The sequence below is a fragment of the Histoplasma capsulatum genome, genomic scaffold (assembly GCF_000149585.1).
Source record: "Histoplasma capsulatum NAm1 scaffold_4 genomic scaffold, whole genome shotgun sequence".
Taxonomy (NCBI): domain Eukaryota; kingdom Fungi; phylum Ascomycota; class Eurotiomycetes; order Onygenales; family Ajellomycetaceae; genus Histoplasma; species Histoplasma mississippiense.
The window spans coordinates 70,233-89,561 of NW_001813979.1; the positions used below are offsets into that span (position 1 = coordinate 70,233).

Here is a 19,329-nt window from a genome sequence, read left to right on the forward strand (position 1 = left end):
CAATGTGCTTGCCATCATCGTGACCTGATTCACTGTCTGGCAGTACACCACCCCCTTCCCTTCTCCCGTCCATCTCATGCGGTCCTGGATGAACCTGACCACGCTGGGTGCTTGAAACCATCGGTTGAGCCCATCGTACTCTGACCCTTCAATGATGGGTTGCCACACTCGGTATGCCATATTTGGACCGCATGTCCGCGCCCGGAACAATGATATGTCCGCTCGGGTGCAGTGCATGTGGGACCACAGCTTCTCCTCCTCATCTGGTGGCAATGTGGCCGTCAGCAGCACCATCTGTGTCTTGACCGCCATCAGCCTGCCTAGCTGTTGCATCTGGGGCCGGAAGTTGACCTGGTCGTTGAGCACCGTGTGGCATAACCGTGCCACCTTGATGATCCGTGACAATATTGGTGGGTAGCTCTCCGCGTCGCGCCATCCATACTCCCCCCGTCCTAGCACCGCCACGCGTCTACCAGCGCGCACTCATAATCCTCCACCTGAACCCGCTGGTCCAGCAGCTCAATTCAAAAATCCAAACATGCCATCTGGATCTTGGTTGATTTGAACTTATCTTCTTCTTGATCCGTGACAATATTGGTGGGTAGCTCTTCGCGTCGCACCATCCATACTCCCCCCGTCCCAGCACCGCCAACGCGTCTACCAGCGCGCACTCATAATCCTCCACCTGAACCCGCTGGTTCAGCAGCTCAATTCAAAAATCCAAACATGCCATCTGGATCTTGGTTGATTTGAACTTATCTTCTTCTTCTGGCTGGGTATCTCTCTGTCCCTTCTCCTCCTCCTCTTCTTCTTCCTCAGTCATCTGCTCATCCATGGGGTCTGGGCTGATGGAGTGTCGCTGGTCGGCTCCCTCTGGGATATGGCGACCAGCTGTGCTTGTTCTGCCAGTGCTTGCGCATGGTGTTCATGTTCCCTGCCACATACTGACACTGGGGATCCCGCTGGCACCTGTAGCCATCTTGAATGGGTAGTTCCGGGATTGGTTCATTCAGTATTGTGGGCAGTGTTAACTGTGTAGTATGTGGGCAGTGTTAACTGTGTAGTATCTCGAGCCACATTGTCCCACTGTTCAATGTTCTCCTTTATCTGCTGAACCACCGCATGCTTTAGCTGATGGGCCTTGCCTTTCAGATGCCGTTCAATCTCTGTTGGCCACACAGCGTGCTTGCACCGGCGGCATATGATAATGAGGTATGATTCACAGTGGATAAATAATTGATGTTCCATGTCGATGCTGGGTCTGTCTTGTGCATTGAATATATATATATTTCCTTCATTCAGTGTCTTTGTGTGAAACTTGACAGATCTGATCTGGTGTGAATGTTTGTTTTTCTGTGGTTAAAATCACTCCAGGATGAAGCCTTTCAGTTTTCTTATATGTTTTGCTATTTTTATTTACTTTGTTGATCTTGCACCGCTTTGCGCCGCTCCGTTGCCTGGGGTGAAAATATATATATTTAGTTGGGTCTGGTTGGGTTGATGGCTTACCCCATCAAACATCGCACCTCAACTCATTGACTTTGACACTAAAATTTAACCCCTTCCCGGCGGAATTATCGCTTTTGATTTGGATATGTTGTATTTCATATCCACTACGGCCTACATGCAAAGTTTGAAGTCAATTGACTCCGTGGTTGATTGGACGTTCAACGTCTGAAACCAAATGGAATGTACGTCCAATCTGCCCTGCTCTGATTGGTCGGTTTTCTAACCCTGAATGGAATGGACGTCCATTCCACCCCCACCTGTTGGATAGGACGGCATGTCCGCGCCCGGAACAATGATATGTCCGCTCGGGTGCAGTGCATGCGGGACCACAGCTTCTCCTCCTCACCGGGTGGCAGTGTGGCCGTCAGCAGCACCATCTGTGTCTTGGCCGCCATCAGCTTGCCGAGCTGTTGCATCTGGGGCCGGAAGTTGACCTGGTCGTTGAGCACCGTGTGGCATTCATCGATGACGATCCGGTCCAGTCGGTGGTTCAGCCGCTGTCGGTTCAAAAATGTGATGAAGTCCTCGCTCAATGCGGACTCGGGTGTCACCAGCACCATCGATGCTTCATCGGGCGGTCTTCGGCTCTCCCACTCCACACATGATATCCCCAGCTCCTCGCACCTCCGCTGCATGTCCCCTCGCAGCGCCACCAGTGGAACCACCACCACCGTTGTTCCCCCGGGTGCAACCCACGCGGGCAACATGAACATCATGCTCTTCCCCCCTCCGGTTGGCATGATGGCCACCACGGGACTTTCACCGTCCTGGATGGCCCGTATCGCTGCCGCCTGCACCCCTCGAAACTTCAGTGCCTTGTCACCCATCATCCGCTGCAGCTCGGCCTCCATGTCGGTCTGCTGCAGCTGAAATCGACGCTCCATACGCCCCTCCTCGGCCTCTGTCTCCCATGGTGCCCGCTTGCGTTTTCCCAGCACCGCATCCCTCGTCGTCTTCTCGGTCGTTGCCGACTCGAACCCTAAAAACCGGTGCCAGTCTGTGCTGCTCAACCGGAACATCTCACGGCGCCGGTGTGTGGTCCCGGCCTGCTCCGTGATCCCTCGTGCGTACACCATGCCGGCCACGTGTGATGTGTGGGCCGCTTGCATGTCTGTGATCCGTCCCAGCCATTCCTCGGGGTCCATGGGTTCATCTTCATCTCCATTGCTGCCGGCCACCTGCTCCTCCTCTTCCTGCTGGCTGTTGTTTTTGAACGCGCTGGATGGGCGCATGAACTGCCTGCTGATCGCGATGGCGATGTTCCGGTATGCTGCCAGGTTCAACCCCTGACCATGTAGCCCGATGCGGGTCTCCCGTTTCAACACCTCCCGGAAACGCTCGGACGTCCAGGCCCGCCCGTCGGGGTCTCCTCCCCACATGTATGCCCCCCGTTGGTTGGCGTTCTCCTCTTCTGGATTTCCCTCTTCCTCTCGGATCCGTCGTCGATACTCCTGCAGCCGCTGGGCGAATGGGAGCACCAGCCATAAATACCACACCACCAGTTCCCCGACCTCCCTTGGCAGATACCGGTGGATCACCTTGATGTCGTTGGATGCATGAAACCCCTTGTGGTACCGCGTGACGAACACCACCATCCCATCCTCTATGAATATGTTGCGGTGGCCCCCGTTCTCGGTGTTGATGTGTCGGACGCTGAGCAGCTCGGGCGCCCGTGCCGGTTGGCCCGCCGTGACATGCACCGCCACGCTCAGCTTCTCCCGGAATCTCACCACCCAGCGCAGGTATGCGTTGATCGCCTTGATTGCCAAACGGGGCCGGTCGCTGTGCTCTCGCTGGATGAACCGCCGCTGCATCCCGGGCTGTATGCGCATCTGCTGCATCAACCACTGTGCCCCATCCACCGGCCACCGCGTGCGGCTGTCCTTTAAAAAATTCCACCCCGTCCCTCCCTGGGTGGGGTCATCCCGCATCGTGGACCATGGGATGGCTGGTGGCTGCTGTCCATTCAGCTCATTCTCAAACAACAACTCCTCCCGCAGGATCCGCCTCGTCGCTCCCACCAGCCCGTGTGTGAAGCCCCGGAAGTCGCCCATGGTGAAGTGCATGTCCTTGTACAGCAGCTCATCCCCTCCCATCCAGCCGACGTGGCCGGGTGTGGTGTTGCTGTAGTGCACCTTCAATCCATACGTGCGCAGGTCCAGCATCCACTGCATGGGACTGTGTGTGCCGCGGACCATGAATGCCTCCATGAACAGCTCAAGCCATTCCTGAAACGATCGCTGCTTTCTGTTGTTTGAAGTTGACCCGCCGATGGATATCATGGCCGGGGGATCATCGCTGCGTGGGGACGATGTGGGCGGTGATGATGGGGGGTTGGAACTGGCACTGGTCCTGCCGCTGTCACTTTCATACCCTTCATTCTGGTTGCCTGTGAACGTGTAATCCGCCTCCTCCATGGGGCTCACCACGGCCCACTCTCCCACCATCTGGCTTGCTTGGTTCCTGGCCAGCATGTCGGATGCATTGGCGTCCAGTCGCAGCGCCTTGTGCACCACCATGAACCGTGCCACCTTGATGATCCGTGACAACATTGGTGGGTAGCTCTCCGCGTCGCACCATCCATACTCCCCCCGTCCCAGCACCGCCAACGCGTCTACCAGCGCGCACTCATAATCCTCCACCTGAACCCGCTGGTTCAGCAGCTCAATGCAAAAATCCAAACATGCCATCTGCATCTTGGTTAATTTGAACTTATCTTCTTCTTCTGACTGGGTATCTCTCTGTCTCTTCTCCTCCTCCTCCTCCTCCTCCTCCTCCTCCTCCTCCTCTTCTTCTTCCTCAGTCATCTGCTCATCCATGGGATCTGGGCTGATGGGGTGTCGCTGGTCGGCTCCCTCTGTGGTGGCTACCTGCCATAATACCCTCCATGTCTTGCGCTGCCGTGGTGTGAACCGGTACTGTGGGCTCGTCCATTCATGCTCGACCTGCGTTCGGGCGAAAAACATCAACATCTGCTGCCATGGCCTCACGTGCTCGGCGATGCTCTCCTCGTCCATGTACGCCTGCAACGGGGTGTGCCGGGTCTGGTGTCGCTCTGTGCGGATGGCCTCGATGCGGACGAAGTGGCCCAGCCGTGTGATGACTCGCTGGCTGGTACGGGCAACCTGACCCATGGCCTCCCAGATAGCCCTCGCGGCCAGTTCATCTGGGCACGTGGTGTCATCCTCGGGCCGCTGGACGCAGTTGACCAGATCATTGGGTGCGATGTTGGTCAAGTACACCGGCCATCTGGTCCGCCGCAGCCATGGGTTGGCTTCATCGTGCTCCCCGGCCTGGATGACATTGCTGGTCTGCCGTTGCTGTTCCTGGTAAAACCGCTCCAGCTCATCAATGGCCTGGCTGGCTCTGTTCTGGTCTTGCGTGCCGGTATGCTCAGTAGTCTCCTTAGTCTGGATCTGTATGTAGTGGGAGCCCTTGCGCGATGCAAATATCTGCTGGAACTGCACCTTCTGGCATGATCTGTCCACCTCATCCTGTGCTGCCGTACGCTTTTGTGGCGCTGTACGGCCACGGCTGGGATATGGCGACCAGCTGTGCTTGTTCTGCCAGTGCTTGCGCATGGTGTTCATGTTCCCTGCCACATACTGGCACTGGGGATCCCGCTGGCACCTGTAGCCATCATGAATGGGTAGTTCCGGGATTGGTTCATTCAGTATTGTGGGCAGTGTTAACTGTGTAGTATCTCGAGCCACATTGTCCCACTGTTCAATGTTCTCCTTTATCTGCTGAACCACCGCATGCTTTAGCTGATGGGCCTTGCCTTTCAGATGCCGTTCAATCTCTGTTGGCCACACAGCGTGCTTGCACCGGCGGCATATGATAATGAGGTATGATTCACAGTGGATAAATAATTGATGTTCCATGTCGATGCTGGGTCTGTCTTGTGCATTGAATATATATATATTTCCTTCATTCAGTGTCTTTGTGTGAAACTTGACAGATCTGATCTGGTGTGAATGTTTGTTTTTCTGTGGTTAAAATCACTCCAGGATGAAGCCTTTCAGTTTTCTTATATGTTTTGCTATTTTTATTTACTTTGTTGATCTTGCACCGCTTTGCACCGCTCCGTTGCCTGGGTGAAAATATATATATTTAGTTGGGTCTGGTTGGGTTGATGGCTTACCCCATCAAACATCGCACCTCAACTCATTGACTTTGACACCACAATGTAACCCCTTCCCGGCGGAATTATCGCTTTTGATTTGGATATGTTGTATTTCATATCCACTACGGCCTACATGCAAAGTTTGAAGTCAATTGACTCCGTAGTTGATTAGACGTTCAACGTCTGAAACCAAATGGAATGTACGTCCAATCTGCCCTGCTCTGATTGGTCGGTTTTCTAACCCTGAATGGAATGGACGTCCATTCCACCCCCACCTGTTGGATAGGCAAGTAGGCATGCAATAACCCTAGAGAATTGCATCCTTGATTGACAACGTAATTTCTATTCCACTGACCTGCAACTTAAATAGCATTGAATATGTTTGGTAGAGAGCCAGCATGCGTGATTTCATCCACATCTAACCACTCCTTGCGCTGACCGGGACTTTGGGACGATAATACTGTAACGTGTTAGCGCCGCTGTAGAAAATATACGCTAACCTAATACGGTATTATCGTCCCATAGAACCCTCCATTATTTAAACCACAATATCTCCACCACTACACGGGCTATGGGAATATGGAATATATCAGTTTAATGCCCAGAGGCTGCTCTATCATCTCATGCTAAAATATGTAGATGTTTCTATATCTGTGGTGTTGGTCTTAGCCTGTCAATGTGGTACTAGATCATCTCATGCTTAGTGACCCGGGTGTAGTAAATCCGGAAATATTTCCAATCCGCGTTGAGAGCGCTGACCTTTTTGTAACGCTTCAGTCGACGCCCAGTATCGGGGTTGTACCCGAGCTTGCAGCACCAATTCAAAAAGAGATGCATAATATTCGGGGTGGCCTGCTTCAGCGCCTCTTCGGGATCTTCCCACTTCAGCTTAGCTGACGCCTTGATTGCTTTGGCCTGGGACAACCTAGCAGCAGAGCAGTTAGCAGAGGATCTACCCACTGTCACCACTGCGGCTCACAGCTTGGAGGAAGGGGGAAGCAACAACGAACCAGATCCAGCGCTTCTTCTAGTCGATAGTTAGTTTAGTTTCTTGGGTGCCGTCCGCCTTGCCGTAATCTTCATCGTCCGTGTCATCGGCCTGGAGTTCATAGTGTGCCCGATGCTGCAATTCCGCTGCCGACACGCTTGTATTCCTGTTGGGTCCCAATGTAGGAGACTCCACGGATTTCGCTTGTAGATACTGTGTTCTTCTTTCCTTAGTCGGTGTTTCTCTGTCTTTATTCCCCTTGGCAGACGCCTTTCGAGGCCCGGGTAAGGGGCGATCTGGTTCAGTCAAATCGGTGTCAGAGTTTGGATCGTATACTGGATCGTTGTTGGTGTTGGGGCCTGTGCTGGAGGTCGTTTCGCTCGTAGCAGATGGGTAGCTACTTACCAGAGGATAACTATCAACTAGATTATTCTTCTCAATAACTGATAAAGAGTAGTGTACATTTACATCTATATAAGAATAAAATAATTAAAATGTCGTATAAAGATGATAGAAAAGGAGCTACACCCTATCATTTGGTTTCCATTTCTAACCAACGTTCAACTTGAACCCAATATTATTGATTACTTCGTAACATAAATGCATAGTTATATCAATGGCCTGCTGCTGCTGCTCCCGTTTTTCTTTCCTGTCCCCTTTCTGCCCAGTTCATCAATTGTGCTTTGGGCTTTGCCATCCGCCGCAGGCACTCCAAACCCGTGGCCAGCGCAGAAGCAGTGCCACCGGAGGACTGCCCAAAATATTCATCCAGGTCTTCTTCGTCGGAAGACGAAATCGACGAGAACGAGCTCGAGCGTTGGAGATAGGTCATTTGCCGCCCGCTTTTACTTTTACGCTCTCGCTGTTCCTCCTTGAGCTTTTCCAACACCTTCGAGTCTCCCTGGCAGTCATACGTGGTCACCTGTAAACCAGGGAGGTTCATGGACAGGAACTCTCTCAATTCGGGGAGGAGTTTGGGATTGGGGCGATATGTGCCACTTTCATTGTCAATCACAAGCTCGTAGGCAGCGGGGTCGGTCGATGTGTGCAGGGGACCATGGTTATGGCCTTGTGATATCTCGCTGTGCATGCAATCACCATCCTGCGACTCCGGACGAGGAGATATGCTGCGCCGTTTCCGAGAATGATGCGGCCGCCGTCGAACAAAGAATTCCCCAGAATAGGCGATGTAGATCGAAACGTCGCTGTGCATGGTGTGTTTGCTGAGCATGTTGATGCCGAATTCCCTGCCCGTTTCAGTAAAGCGCCACTGGCCATCCAGCGTAATCACGTAGGTGAACACTCTCCCGCCTATGTCGTAGTGGACGAATTCGAGAAACTGCTGCGTGAACTGGAGTGATGGAGCGGGAAATACGCCGTAGACGGTGGACCTATCGAAATTGTAGATCCGGACGTGCTGTTGATGAAGCGCGTGGTTCAGAATGCGGCCACGAAGGCTTTGCGCGGTGAACATGCCTTTGACGAAGGGTCTGAATTCAATGTATCGATGGTACAGGGACGCGGGTACCGGGCCTTTCAACTGCATCTGGATAGCCTGGAAACTGTGGGACGACAGTAACTATGGTATAAGCCGCTTGCGAAAACGAAGGATACCAGTATGGAAGCGGGCCGGATGAGGGAAACACGTACTTATACCTGCTGACCGGCTTCTCGCCATTCTCAGAGGGGCCATAATCCATTGTACCAGCAAGCCTCCCAATCAAGGGCGAAAAATGCTTGCTCCAATAGTTGGGCCCAACAGTATACATTCTGCCACCTTCGTCGCCCGGAGTCCTGCCTAGGCATTGGACGCTGAGGTACAGAGTTGCATGCAAGTGTTTGTTCCTCGAGCAGACCACGCTCAAAGACCGTACGAAGTAGGCCCGTTTGTTGGCCGTCCGCTTCTGCACCTTGTAGGGCTGTTCAATGATCCCGGGCCAAGATTCGCTGAGGGACTGGACGGATATCTTGACATTCCCGAGCTTGTCATCGCTATTGACGGCGTCCTCATCGTATATGCGACATTTCAGCTCAAAACCGGAGCTAGGGACATTGGCAACAATCCAGTGGGAATCCCAAACAGGCTCGACGTTCTTTGGAATCGTGCGCGTTCGGAATACGAGATCGGGGTCCTGCTTGTTGCGGCGAGGAAGGTCGGAAGTAAGATGGGCGAGGACGAAAGGGTCGGCTGATAAGGTCCGGATATCAGCAATCGGGAGGTTGGACGCGCGGTGAAAGGTGAATTTGAGGGTGAAGCCCGGAGGCGCGGGGGGGACGGGAGTGCTATCAAAACCACCGGCAGGCTGCTGCTCTTGCGGAGAGGTTGAGTTCGCGCTCGGATTCAAATTCGAGTCAGGGCTGGGGTTGGACGCGGAGTCGGCGGTTGCAGGCCGGTGAGGCGCATCCTGTGGATCTCTGGTGGGGCCGGCCATTGGGGGGCTTGACGGGGGAAGAGTATACGGTTAGCTCTGGTGTGTGAATAGCATATACCTTGGGGAAGAGGGGGAAGCGCAAGAAGGAGGAAGGAGGATGGAAGAGGATGGATGATATCCTCCAGCGTCAAGTTGCCAGAGATTTGAGTCTGGATAGCAGTACTCAGCCATCAATCACCCGCAACCCAGAGCATCTCCCCAGCTGGCTGCGGCTGAGTTCCACGACGGCGCCGTTCTCTAAGATAAGTAAAAAAAAGCTTGAACTCGTCATCGGAAAAGGAGAAGAAAGCAGTCAGCATCAGCATCCCCGGCTAGCTAATGCAGCATCTACGCAGTACTCTGTAGCTTATCGTTGAATTGAAGGTGAACTGTACTACGTGAGGTCAGCGGGAGGGGACTATTTTCGCTCAAATACACTGCGCCGCTGGAAGGAGGGAGAAAAGAAAAAACAAAATGTTATTCATTTATTCTATTTTCAAGAAATCACCAAACGGGAAAACATAGTCGCCAGGCGCCTCAACCACTCGCCATGTTTGTCTATAATTACTGCGTATGTCTAGCTTATTAGCCCCAAAACTCCTCCGCGTCATAGTGCGTTCGGGAAATATCCCTGTGGCGCGCCAGCGAAATTCTCTTTTTTTCCAATTTGCTGTATTGAGCGGGGGAATCCCAGAATTGTCTCTTGATTTCAATTCCTAATAGCAAAGTCGCAACAGAGCCAAAGTGGTGGTACTTCCTTTGGTAGCTGACCCGTGAGGATTGAAAATGGTCGTCCCAAAAAGGCCGCTCAAAATTCAGCTGACCCATGACGAAGGGCCATTGATTATTCCGTTGGAAGTCGGGCTTTTAAATAATGGGTTGCCGTTTGTGATGAACCATGTTTCAACCAATCTAAAACCAGCCGCTTCACCAGGATTTGTCGGATTACGAGTCGTATCGGACGAAAGCATGTCGCATGTCGTCCGCGATTCAGTACTAGTAGAGAATAGTGAACAACCCCCTTTGAGTAAGTAAGGTGACATTACCTATCTCATTGCACTAAAGTCCAATTGCCGTGCCACGTCCTTAACTCGAGTCTCATCAATCTCCCCACCCCGCCGAACCAGGTCATCGCCCATCTTCTTCGCACCGCCGGCTTTTCGCGGCAAGTCCTCATTTCGCGTTGGTCGCGGCTCGGCCACCCACCATGCATGCTGCAGCACTTGCCGTGCGGTGCTGCGTTTTCGCGGATCCAATTTCAACATCGATGCGAGCAGGTCAGCCCCTAAAGGTCCGGCTGTAGGGAACTGTCGGATGAAAAAATCACGACCCTGTAAGGGGGTGATCTGGTTTTCTTGAATGGGTACGAAGTTTGGAAGTCTAGTCACGCCCGGCCAGTTTTCCTCGGTTGGGGTTCCGAAGGCGTCAATTATTTTGGATATCTGGTCCATGTCGGTGTGTCCTGCTGCAAAAGGGACGCGAAGGAGGAGTTCGGCAAAGACCATGCCCATCGACCAGATGTCCACTGCGCCGGAGTATTGTCTCGCGCCGTACAGCAGCTCAAGGGGCCGGTACCAGCGAGTGATGACTTGATGAGTCATGTTCAAATACGGGTCCGCAAATGACCGTGCCAGACCGAAATCGGCCAGCTTCACTTCACCATCGGAGGAGATGAGGAGATTGTTGGGCTTGATGTCACGATGCAGAACAAAGTTTTCGTGACAGAACCAGACACCCCGAGCCAGCATTCCCATCCACGCTTTAACATCTGCCGCCCCATACTGGATATTCCTATCTTTGATAAGCATTTCCAGATCTCCTAACGGCAGGAATTCAAGGACAAGATTGAGGTTCTGGTCCTTAGAAGAGAAGACGTCATGAAGCGCAATGATATTGGGATGTGATAATTCCTGGAGATATTTCACCTCCCGAATGGCGTCCACGGACAACCCATCTTTGTATTCCGGATTGACTTTTATTTTTTTGATGGCAACGAGTGAAGCGGGGTCATGTCGCAGGTGCCCGAGATACACGATGGCATATGTACCTTCTCCAAGCTTTTTATCTGTGCCAGTGTCAGAGACAAGTAAGCGTGGGCTCTACGTTCTGGGAACTAAAAGGGTAGAATGAAAGAACCCAGTAGGAGATATATATACAAGGGAGACAAAACCGACCCTTAATATATTTACGGCTTATAGCTGCATTTAATTGTTCGGCAGGTTCTGGTATCACAGCCAGAGAACCCCCAAGTTCAGAGGCAGGCGTTGGTTGCGAGGCGGGACGCTGTTCCACCCGGCCAGAGTTGCGCATGGCAAGTATTTTGGCATGGGTAGCTATCCCACCCGTAGCTGAATCGGTTCCGGAGGGCGAACGTGTAACCACAGGCGACACTGTCATTGCGGGTGGGTGAAGTTGGGCAGCGTGTTCCGGCGCGATAAGCAGTTGGGTAAATCAAATAGAGTCAGCAAAGCGAGGCAACGCAGCCAGGATATGGGCCAGGCACCAGTGATCGTGGCGACATGCCGTGTCTATGCCTCGCTCCACACGGCCATGTCTGATAAGGGCTATACAGCGCATGCAGCGTACGCAGTGCAGTATACAGAGAGTCGAAGCAAAAAGTTGTTGAAGACGGGAAGTCGTGGAGGCGGATGACATAATTAATAAATGCGCAGTTTGGCCACGGACAATTGTTGTTCCTGCTCCGACCAAATTGCCCAAGCTGCAACTGAAAAATACTCTCTGTAACGATCGTTGCTGGAGACCCGATGCGACATGCTGCACATCGCGCATCGCTGTTCTGCGCTGACAAAACGCCCACACGGCACTGGATGCGCTTTGGCATATCCTCCCTCTCATAGGTGACCGAGAGCATCCCCAATTGGACTCCCCGCGGAACACCCTCCCATACCGTTTTTGGGTCCCCCGTCGACCATCGCAACCAATATATTCACCATGGCGGCCCGAACCATCCCACTCAAGCCTTGCTCTCCCCGCCCCCTAACCACCTTCCATACGTCCCGTTGGCATTTCTCTTTCTTCTCCCCCTCTCACCAATTCCTCCGCCGGCTCCATAGAAGCTCCCAGCTCCGCGTTCCCCCGCCAACCCCCTTCGTCCCGGATACTCAAACCTTCCTATCCCTAATCGGCCGCAACATGTCTCGCTTCGCCCCTAAATTCGCGTCCTGGGACGAACTATTCACCCTCTCCTCCGCAGACTTGAAGGACCGGGGCATCGAACCAGCCCGCCTTCGACGCTATCTGCTCCGCTGGCGCCAGAAGTTTCAACGCGGCGAGTATGGGGTTGGCGGCGATTTGGAACATGTTGTTGATGGCGTGGGTCAGCTGAGGGTGGTCGAGGTGCCCAGGGATACAGTTCTGAAGAGGACGGCGGGGAAAAATAGCACACCCACGGCCACTGATGGTGGCCTAGGCAAGCGTGAAATCCCCCCTTTCACAGTCACAGGCACTGCCACGCTGTCTCCTGGCATGAAATGGGTAGTAGTGAACCTGCCGCCTGGTGAGTCGCAGCCGACAGAGGTACCACAGCCGCTCAAGAAATATACGAAAGTCTCCCTGGTGCGTGGCAACGTGCTAAGGGCGCCATACCTGAAGTTGATAAAAGGGTCAAATGGAATGGCGGGAATCATAAAGGTGCAGGAGGGTATGTGGGAGGATAAGCAGGGACGGAAGATTGATGGGGGCGAGAGGAGGCAGGCGGAGGTAAGGGCGAAGAAAAGGAGCGAGGACAGGCAAAAGGCCGCCGTGTAGTTTTTTATTGCCTTGTGCTTTTCTTTTTTGGGAGCGGATATGTACATTACATTAAGTCGCTTGTTCTTTTCCTTTAATATGTTACGTTTATAGAGAGTTCTCTTAGATTTTGTATTCATGGTTTGGAATTTATCTACGGATTTCCTTTTTTTTTTTTTTTCCCTCTCGTCTTAATATACAGTGGGAAGCTCTTGGTACCAGGAGATGCAAGGGGAAGGAGAGCAAACGAACCCACGATACGAGAAAACTCAAAATGGTAGAGGAATACAGCAAATAAATAAATAAATAAATATATATATATATATATATATAATGTAAACAGTTCCACAACTCGATTATTACTATTACGTAGATGCATATAAACATACAGATGAAGAAAAGCGCAGAGTGTGAGGGCCGTTTGGGCCTTTACAGTGCGAGAATAAAAAAAATATAATATCCTCTTCTAAGGTGAGAAATTGCGGGAAAAGAAGGAGACGAGAAAATCAAAAAAATAAGATCAAAATAGTTTTAACACAAAATTCCTTGTGCGTAGTACATGGCCCAAACGCAGGCCGGGAAAATATGAACGGTATGGTTTATTTTTGGGTGGGATTTCTCCTCTCCCATGCGACAAGCGGTTTTCCTAGAGGCTTTGAAAAAAGTGACTAGCCAGATAGGTTAGCATCGCAATCTTCCAAAAGTCAAACAGCTGGAAACATCTGGCCAGGAAAAGGGGTCTCGTAATGGTCTTACCGAGTAATCTGTAGCTGGCACTCCTGTCTCACCGTCGAGTTTCTTCAGTTTTAGCTGTCTGACGATCGCAACTAGGAGAGTTCCTAGCTGTACATATGCGAATTGTTCACCGATGCACCGATGTCGCCCGGAGCCAAAGGGTAGGTAAGGGCTGTTGGCACCCTTGCTGACCAAGCCGTAGCCGTAGTCAAGCTTTTCGTCGGATTGATCTCCCTCCGGTGCCATTGCAGGATTTTCCCAGCGATGAGGGTCCCAGGTCATCGGATTGGGGAAGTGCTCGGGTAATCGTGATGTTACGCCGGGTGCTGCGAGCAGGTTGTGAGTGGTGGGGATTGTATAGCGTGTTCCGTCAACAGGCATTGGAGACTTGACGGCGCGGAGAATGGAGTGAATTGGAGCATGGATCCGGAGGGTCTCTCTGATAACATGAGAGTTGAGGTTGAGTTTCTGAAGCGTTTCGTAGGTCAGAGGTGGGAGGTCTTCCCCAAGCACCTGTTTCTGCTCCTCATACAGCTCCTCAATAATGTGTGGGCAAGATGCGAGCCGGAGAATGATCCATGAGAAGGTGGAGGAGGATGAGTGCTGGCCGGCCATCAACAAGGCGATCATCATGTGAGCAATCTCGATGTCTGGGAGCGGAGTTCCATCCTTGTAAACACAGGACATCAAATTCCAGACCATATCTTCTGAATCCTTTTTGCCGCCGGCTTCCCGTCGCTGACGGATGATGTCCGTGTAGATTTTCGTCATTTTTTGCTGGGCGGCGTCGCGCTTACGGTTATGGGGTAGTGGGGCCCAGGGAAGCATGAAGTTGATCGGGGTAAACCCCATATCCAAATCGTGATAGAGCTGGGCAAAACTAGAGTCGAACTTGCTTCTCACTTCTTTTCCTTGCAATGAGCGGGAGGCGGTATATATGGTAATTTCAGCAATGCTCTTGCACACATCGAGAACTCCCTTGTCGCCCTGAAATGCAGGTGATGTTTTTATGTATTGGTTGAATTCGTCCGTGATTAAAGTAACGTATGACCGTAATGATTCCGAGGTTAGCCCGTATTTGACAAACTATGGGATGGTAATCAACGATCAGTAAAGCATTTTCCTAAGCGGGTATTATTATTATTTCCTCAGCCAGTAGTACCTTCTTTTGCTCCATCAGCTTCGAGTTTGGACAATCGTAGACGACATGACTGCCAAAAACGGGCGTGGTGAGTGGCGAGTAGACCTCCTCGGCGCAAACATCCTTGAGCTTGCCGTTCAGGATGAAATCGTTGCCTTTTGTTCCAAGAAACACGGTAGTCTTTTTCCCAAGAAGGACGAATGTAAAGATGTCGCCATACTATATATGACGGAAACAATGGAAACCGAAGCAACGCGTTAGAGAGAGAGAGAGAGAGAGAGAATTCAACATCCCCAAACCATGTTGTGGTTGTGTGGGTAACGTCGATCGGGAGGGGAACGAACCTTTTCCCTGCAGTTCAGGAAGAACTTGTACGGGTCAATTCCATAGGAGATGGTGCTTCCGATGATTGGGAACCAGTGGAAGACAACGGGGGGCTCATTGGGGTTTTTCCAGAGAAGTTGGTGTAGGACGTTTATGATCACGGAGAGGACGATCAAAGTAGCAGAACCGGTGAGCAGAAACGCCCAGGGAGACAGGGTAGAGCAGTGGGCACAGACACGAGCGACAACATCGGCAAGGAGCCCCATGGCGATATCAGCGGCGCAGAGGAATCGACTGCTGAGAATTGTGGGGGGTTCGACAAGCAGGAGAATCGTTCAGGGGAGATGAAGCTCAAACACTATAAATTTAATTGCGTTTTCTAGATTTTCGGAAGTTGAGTCAGCATTTCTGGCGTATCGTGGTACAGTACGGAGCTGTATTTTGCCATCTGGTTCCAAGACGCTGTAATACCGAATGGCAGAATGCAACTTTACCCCTGCCCAGCCTTCCAATGTTACTAGTTCCGTATTGTGCGTATTGTTGTGACATAGTAGAAATACGATCACGCCACCCGGAAAAGTGTTAGTGGGTACTACGGCTACCTACTGCGGCGAATCTATCTACCACTGCCAATCTACCTACGATTTCTATGTGAACATTGTGTTATCAAATTGAAAGATGTCAATTTCTGATGTGTATTGAGCCTCAATGTCTGAAAGTGTTATGAGGTTTATATCTTCACAGAAAAGTTTTCATCAAGTGAATGTTTCCACAATCTTTATAAAACATTTTTACATTGGTTAAAATTCATTGATATTGATCACTGCTCTGTCAACTGCTGCCTCATCAACTGCTGAAGATGTTGATTTTTTCAATAAAAGAATGCATCATCTTTTTCAACAGAAGAATCAAGGATTGAGGTTACGTTTAATGAATAAAGCACTGTAAATACTATCTTTACAATTACTGACTCAACAAATGAACTTCGTACAAGAGATAGATGAAAGAATAGAACATCTCTCTACATATAAAATATCAAAAACAATTGTAATATATCAGAGACAAACCACTACTGTCTCATGCAGTAGAGGATGTGATCTATTGTATCATGTATATGGGAAGAGTCCAGTAGTTGGCAATGTAGTACAATTTAACAAGAGAATGGCGCCGCGGCGAAAGAGTTGCTTGTTTACATGTAAAATCTAGTATAAATTCTTAGTGACAGTTGTGGCATTTTTAGTGCTTGAATGAAACTTTTGACACCAACCTCCGTAATTACTAATCTGTAAATAAATATCTGGATGCGAGGAATCCGACATTAAGCAGCAACCAGCAGTAGCAGAGATAACCAACCGTATATATAGAGAGAGCCTCGTATATTATCGATATACATAACTGAAGTAAAATGATATCCTATCCTATCTCAACCAAACTAAGAGAATCAAACAGGACAGAACCCGGAATGTATCCACAGCAACAGGTGCTGTACGGAGCAGACATATCATACTAGACAAAGAAAGGGAAAGGAAAAGGGAAAGGAAAAGGGAGAAGAAATAAAAGGCATATCCCCTTCACCTCCGTCGTCCCCGGGTGTACCTCTCGTCCTGATCATCGCTGTATAATGTCGGATCTCCACGCCCACCCAAATTCATGAAGTGGGCTGGATCCCTATTTGAGGCGGGTGTGGGTTCCTGCCGCACACGCCCACCACCACCACCACCACCCCTCGGCGCATGGTGCATTCGTCTGCTCGCTTCGTTCCTGTCGAATACTCTCACCGGTTTATACCCATGTCCTCCGGTTGCTAGATCTCCAACAATCTGGCTTGATGGTAGAATATTAATGCTACTTATCAAAGTGCGTTCGCGCGCCATTTTACGCTTCGAGAAATCAAGCTGGCCCATTGCACCCGTCAGGCCGTCTGTGCTGTCGATGATGCTCGGGTACTTGCCGCGCCCCGTCAACCACGGATGCTCCAGGCACTCGTCGATGGTGATGCGCTTGTTGAAGTCAACAGTGAGCATTCGGTCGATGAGATCGAGTGCTGGGTCCTCGACTGAATCCCAGTAGGGAGAGGGATAGTCGAAGCGGCCCAGCTTGATTTGCTGAGCCAGCGTGTAGGGGTTTTCGTGCGTGTAGAGTTCGTCGGAGAACGGCGGGAAGCCGCAGAGGCAGATGTATAACACCACGCCAAGAGACCAGATGTCCACTGCCCGGCTGTATTTCCGATGGCGCGGATTTTCTTCGAGAATTTCAGGAGCAACATCTGCTTTAGGGTTAGTAGTAGTTTGCAAGGTGGGGGGGGGAGAATGGGTCAAGCCGGGTGTGGAAATAATAATTTCAGAACTGACAGCTGGGTGTGCCACATCTGTTCGGGATTATCGTTAGCAATTTCAGGTTTGTGGTTTGTTCATTATTATCGGCTGTCTCGCTGGGACAACTGGAATATATAATAAACCTACAAAGTCGTCGTGAAAGAATCCTCCCCTATTATTTTAGCAAGGCCAAAATCAGCCAACTTCACGGTAAGCTTATCATCTACCAACAGGATATTCTCCGGCTTAATGTCCCGGTGGACAATGTTCCGCTCATGCTAGACCAAAGGTGAAAAAGCCAAGAAAAAACAGTCAGCACGAAACAGGTTATGACGAGGGTAGGAAGCTATCAACCGTACAAGATATTTGAGACCCTTGAACAATTGAGTGAAAACCTTTCGGGCTTCATTTTCCGTAAGTTTTTGATTCGAAACAATCCAATTGAATAGCTCGCCTTCGGGGGCAAGTTCGAGGACTAAGTAGACACCATCGCTCTCGTCGAAGGTGTCCTTCAGACAGAGTACGTTCGGGTGATTCACGCTCATGAGTACCGCAATTTCCTGCTTTAAACCATCATTGTCGGCTCGCTGTGAGTCTCCCGGGCGTCTCTCAAAACGCTTCACTGCATATTTGTCACCGGTCGACCTCTCTACACACAGGTATACAGAGGCGAAATGGCCCTTCCCTAGCTGTTGCAGGATGCGATATTGCTTTCGGAATTTGTTAGTGTCTCTTATTTTCGGATAGCGAAAGACAAAACGCGCTTCATCCAGCACGGTTACTTCATCTCCATCCTCTAGCTCGCGGCGTTTATTGCGCCCCACGATTGCCTCGTTGATAAATGTCCCGTTGCTGGACAGGTCTTCCAGCACGGCGACGGAATCACCTCGTTTGTTTTCGTTGTATATCAAACAATGCCGATTGGATATGGTGGGTATATCAAGGACGAAATCTACAACAAGAGGAGGATCAATCAGCATAGCGTTACCTAATATCAAGATCGCGATGACAAGTTGGAGGCGGTAGCGACTACCACATTCCCATCGGCAAGCACATACCGCATTCCGAATGGCGCCCGATGAGATAGCCACCGGTATGATCTTGGGAAGCAGGGGTTTCTAATTGGGTTTTGCCTCGTTTTGATCTTGAGGGTCCATTTCTGCGATTTGCTTGTCGCCCGGCAGGCAAAGAGCAAGGGTCTCTCTTTTTCAAAACCAATGGGTCTCCGAACTTGTCATCGAGAGGAATAAGGTAGCCCCAGATCCCCTCGGCGGCCTCGTCATCCACTTCATCTGCAAGGGCTCTTGGGGGGTAAACAAATTGGGAGAGGGCTTGAGTATCACCGGGAGGGGATGAGAAGGGCAGTTCAGCAACCGGGGTGTGATGACGGAATTGGCTGCGACGGCCTTCGAACGGGGCCACAGTCGTTTCGTTTTGCAGTTCGGTAGCCGTGGACTCTTCGTGGGTGAGCGGGGAGGGCAGATACACGTTGTTGAAGTTGGTGGATTGGAATTGGGATTGAGACGATATCCGCTCTGAGCGTCGTGGTTTTTTCGCCTCTTGAAGTGCTTGGTTTCCCGCACTGGGCTAGATATAATAAAAGAGCCAGGATATAACAACGCAAAGATTAGTCGAAGATATAGTCAGAGCAAGGAAAAAGAAAAAAGGAAGAACAATGAAGAATAGGAATAGGAATAGGCTTTATGATTTGAGTCCACAAGGGTATATATATCTTACCCGGCCTCGTTTCAGATGACTTTTTTCCTTCTTTGGGGCCATATTTAGTCGCCTGGGGACGGTTAAAATGCGGATTAAATGTCGTAGGCAGCGCGACGCCGAGGAAAGCAAAAAGAAAAGTAGAAATAGACGACAATGGAGATTATTATGTTCTTTTTCTTTTTCTTTTTCGTTTTCTTTTTCTTTTCTCCTTTTCCCACTTATCTGGTTCACTCAAGAATCCACCGAGTTAACTGAAGGCTGCGCGGAGGAAGTCAGACAGAGGCTGGATCGAGGTCGTTCGCTCGCGGGAAGAG

At 50.8% G+C, this 19,329-nt stretch overlaps 8 protein-coding genes across 8 annotated transcripts; 2 read left to right on the forward strand and 6 right to left on the reverse strand.

The window, feature by feature from the left end:
• Positions 1 to 151: 151 nt before the first annotated feature.
• Positions 152 to 418, forward strand: HCAG_04042 (predicted protein; the record flags this gene model as incomplete). Its single annotated transcript, XM_001540152.1, has 1 exon — positions 152 to 418. The coding sequence occupies one exon, from the start codon at positions 152 to 154 to the stop codon at positions 416 to 418; it is 267 nt and encodes an 88-aa protein (XP_001540202.1).
• A 294-nt stretch (positions 419 to 712) lies between these two features.
• HCAG_04043 (predicted protein) lies at positions 713 to 979 on the reverse strand (the record flags this gene model as incomplete). The annotated part of the gene is made up of 2 exons (XM_001540153.1): positions 713 to 891; positions 946 to 979. The coding sequence occupies 2 exons, from the start codon at positions 977 to 979 to the stop codon at positions 713 to 715; spliced, it is 213 nt and encodes a 70-aa protein (XP_001540203.1).
• A 688-nt stretch (positions 980 to 1,667) lies between these two features.
• On the reverse strand, positions 1,668 to 5,393 carry HCAG_04044 (conserved hypothetical protein; the record flags this gene model as incomplete). Its single annotated transcript, XM_001540154.1, has 1 exon — positions 1,668 to 5,393. One exon carries the CDS (start codon positions 5,391 to 5,393, stop codon positions 1,668 to 1,670), a length of 3,726 nt encoding a protein of 1,241 aa, XP_001540204.1.
• A 926-nt stretch (positions 5,394 to 6,319) lies between these two features.
• HCAG_04045 (conserved hypothetical protein) lies at positions 6,320 to 9,055 on the reverse strand (the record flags this gene model as incomplete). The annotated part of the gene is made up of 5 exons (XM_001540155.1): positions 6,320 to 6,550; positions 6,615 to 6,662; positions 7,029 to 7,066; positions 7,341 to 8,185; positions 8,274 to 9,055. 5 exons carry the CDS (start codon positions 9,053 to 9,055, stop codon positions 6,320 to 6,322), a joined length of 1,944 nt encoding a protein of 647 aa, XP_001540205.1.
• A 1,025-nt stretch (positions 9,056 to 10,080) lies between these two features.
• HCAG_04046 (serine/threonine-protein kinase crk1) lies at positions 10,081 to 11,431 on the reverse strand (the record flags this gene model as incomplete). Its single annotated transcript, XM_001540156.1, has 2 exons — positions 10,081 to 11,099; positions 11,224 to 11,431. 2 exons carry the CDS (start codon positions 11,429 to 11,431, stop codon positions 10,081 to 10,083), a joined length of 1,227 nt encoding a protein of 408 aa, XP_001540206.1.
• Positions 11,432 to 11,986: 555 nt separating this feature from the next.
• HCAG_04047 (conserved hypothetical protein) lies at positions 11,987 to 13,154 on the forward strand (the record flags this gene model as incomplete). Its single annotated transcript, XM_001540157.1, has 2 exons — positions 11,987 to 12,754; positions 13,125 to 13,154. 2 exons carry the CDS (start codon positions 11,987 to 11,989, stop codon positions 13,152 to 13,154), a joined length of 798 nt encoding a protein of 265 aa, XP_001540207.1.
• Positions 13,155 to 13,380: 226 nt separating this feature from the next.
• On the reverse strand, positions 13,381 to 15,247 carry HCAG_04048 (lanosterol 14-alpha-demethylase; the record flags this gene model as incomplete). The annotated part of the gene is made up of 4 exons (XM_001540158.1): positions 13,381 to 13,449; positions 13,538 to 14,602; positions 14,679 to 14,876; positions 15,002 to 15,247. 4 exons carry the CDS (start codon positions 15,245 to 15,247, stop codon positions 13,381 to 13,383), a joined length of 1,578 nt encoding a protein of 525 aa, XP_001540208.1.
• A 1,305-nt stretch (positions 15,248 to 16,552) lies between these two features.
• Positions 16,553 to 19,075, reverse strand: HCAG_04049 (conserved hypothetical protein; the record flags this gene model as incomplete). The annotated part of the gene is made up of 6 exons (XM_001540159.1): positions 16,553 to 17,247; positions 17,333 to 17,439; positions 17,501 to 17,574; positions 17,656 to 18,248; positions 18,355 to 18,883; positions 19,034 to 19,075. The coding sequence occupies 6 exons, from the start codon at positions 19,073 to 19,075 to the stop codon at positions 16,553 to 16,555; spliced, it is 2,040 nt and encodes a 679-aa protein (XP_001540209.1).
• Positions 19,076 to 19,329: the final 254 nt, after the last annotated feature.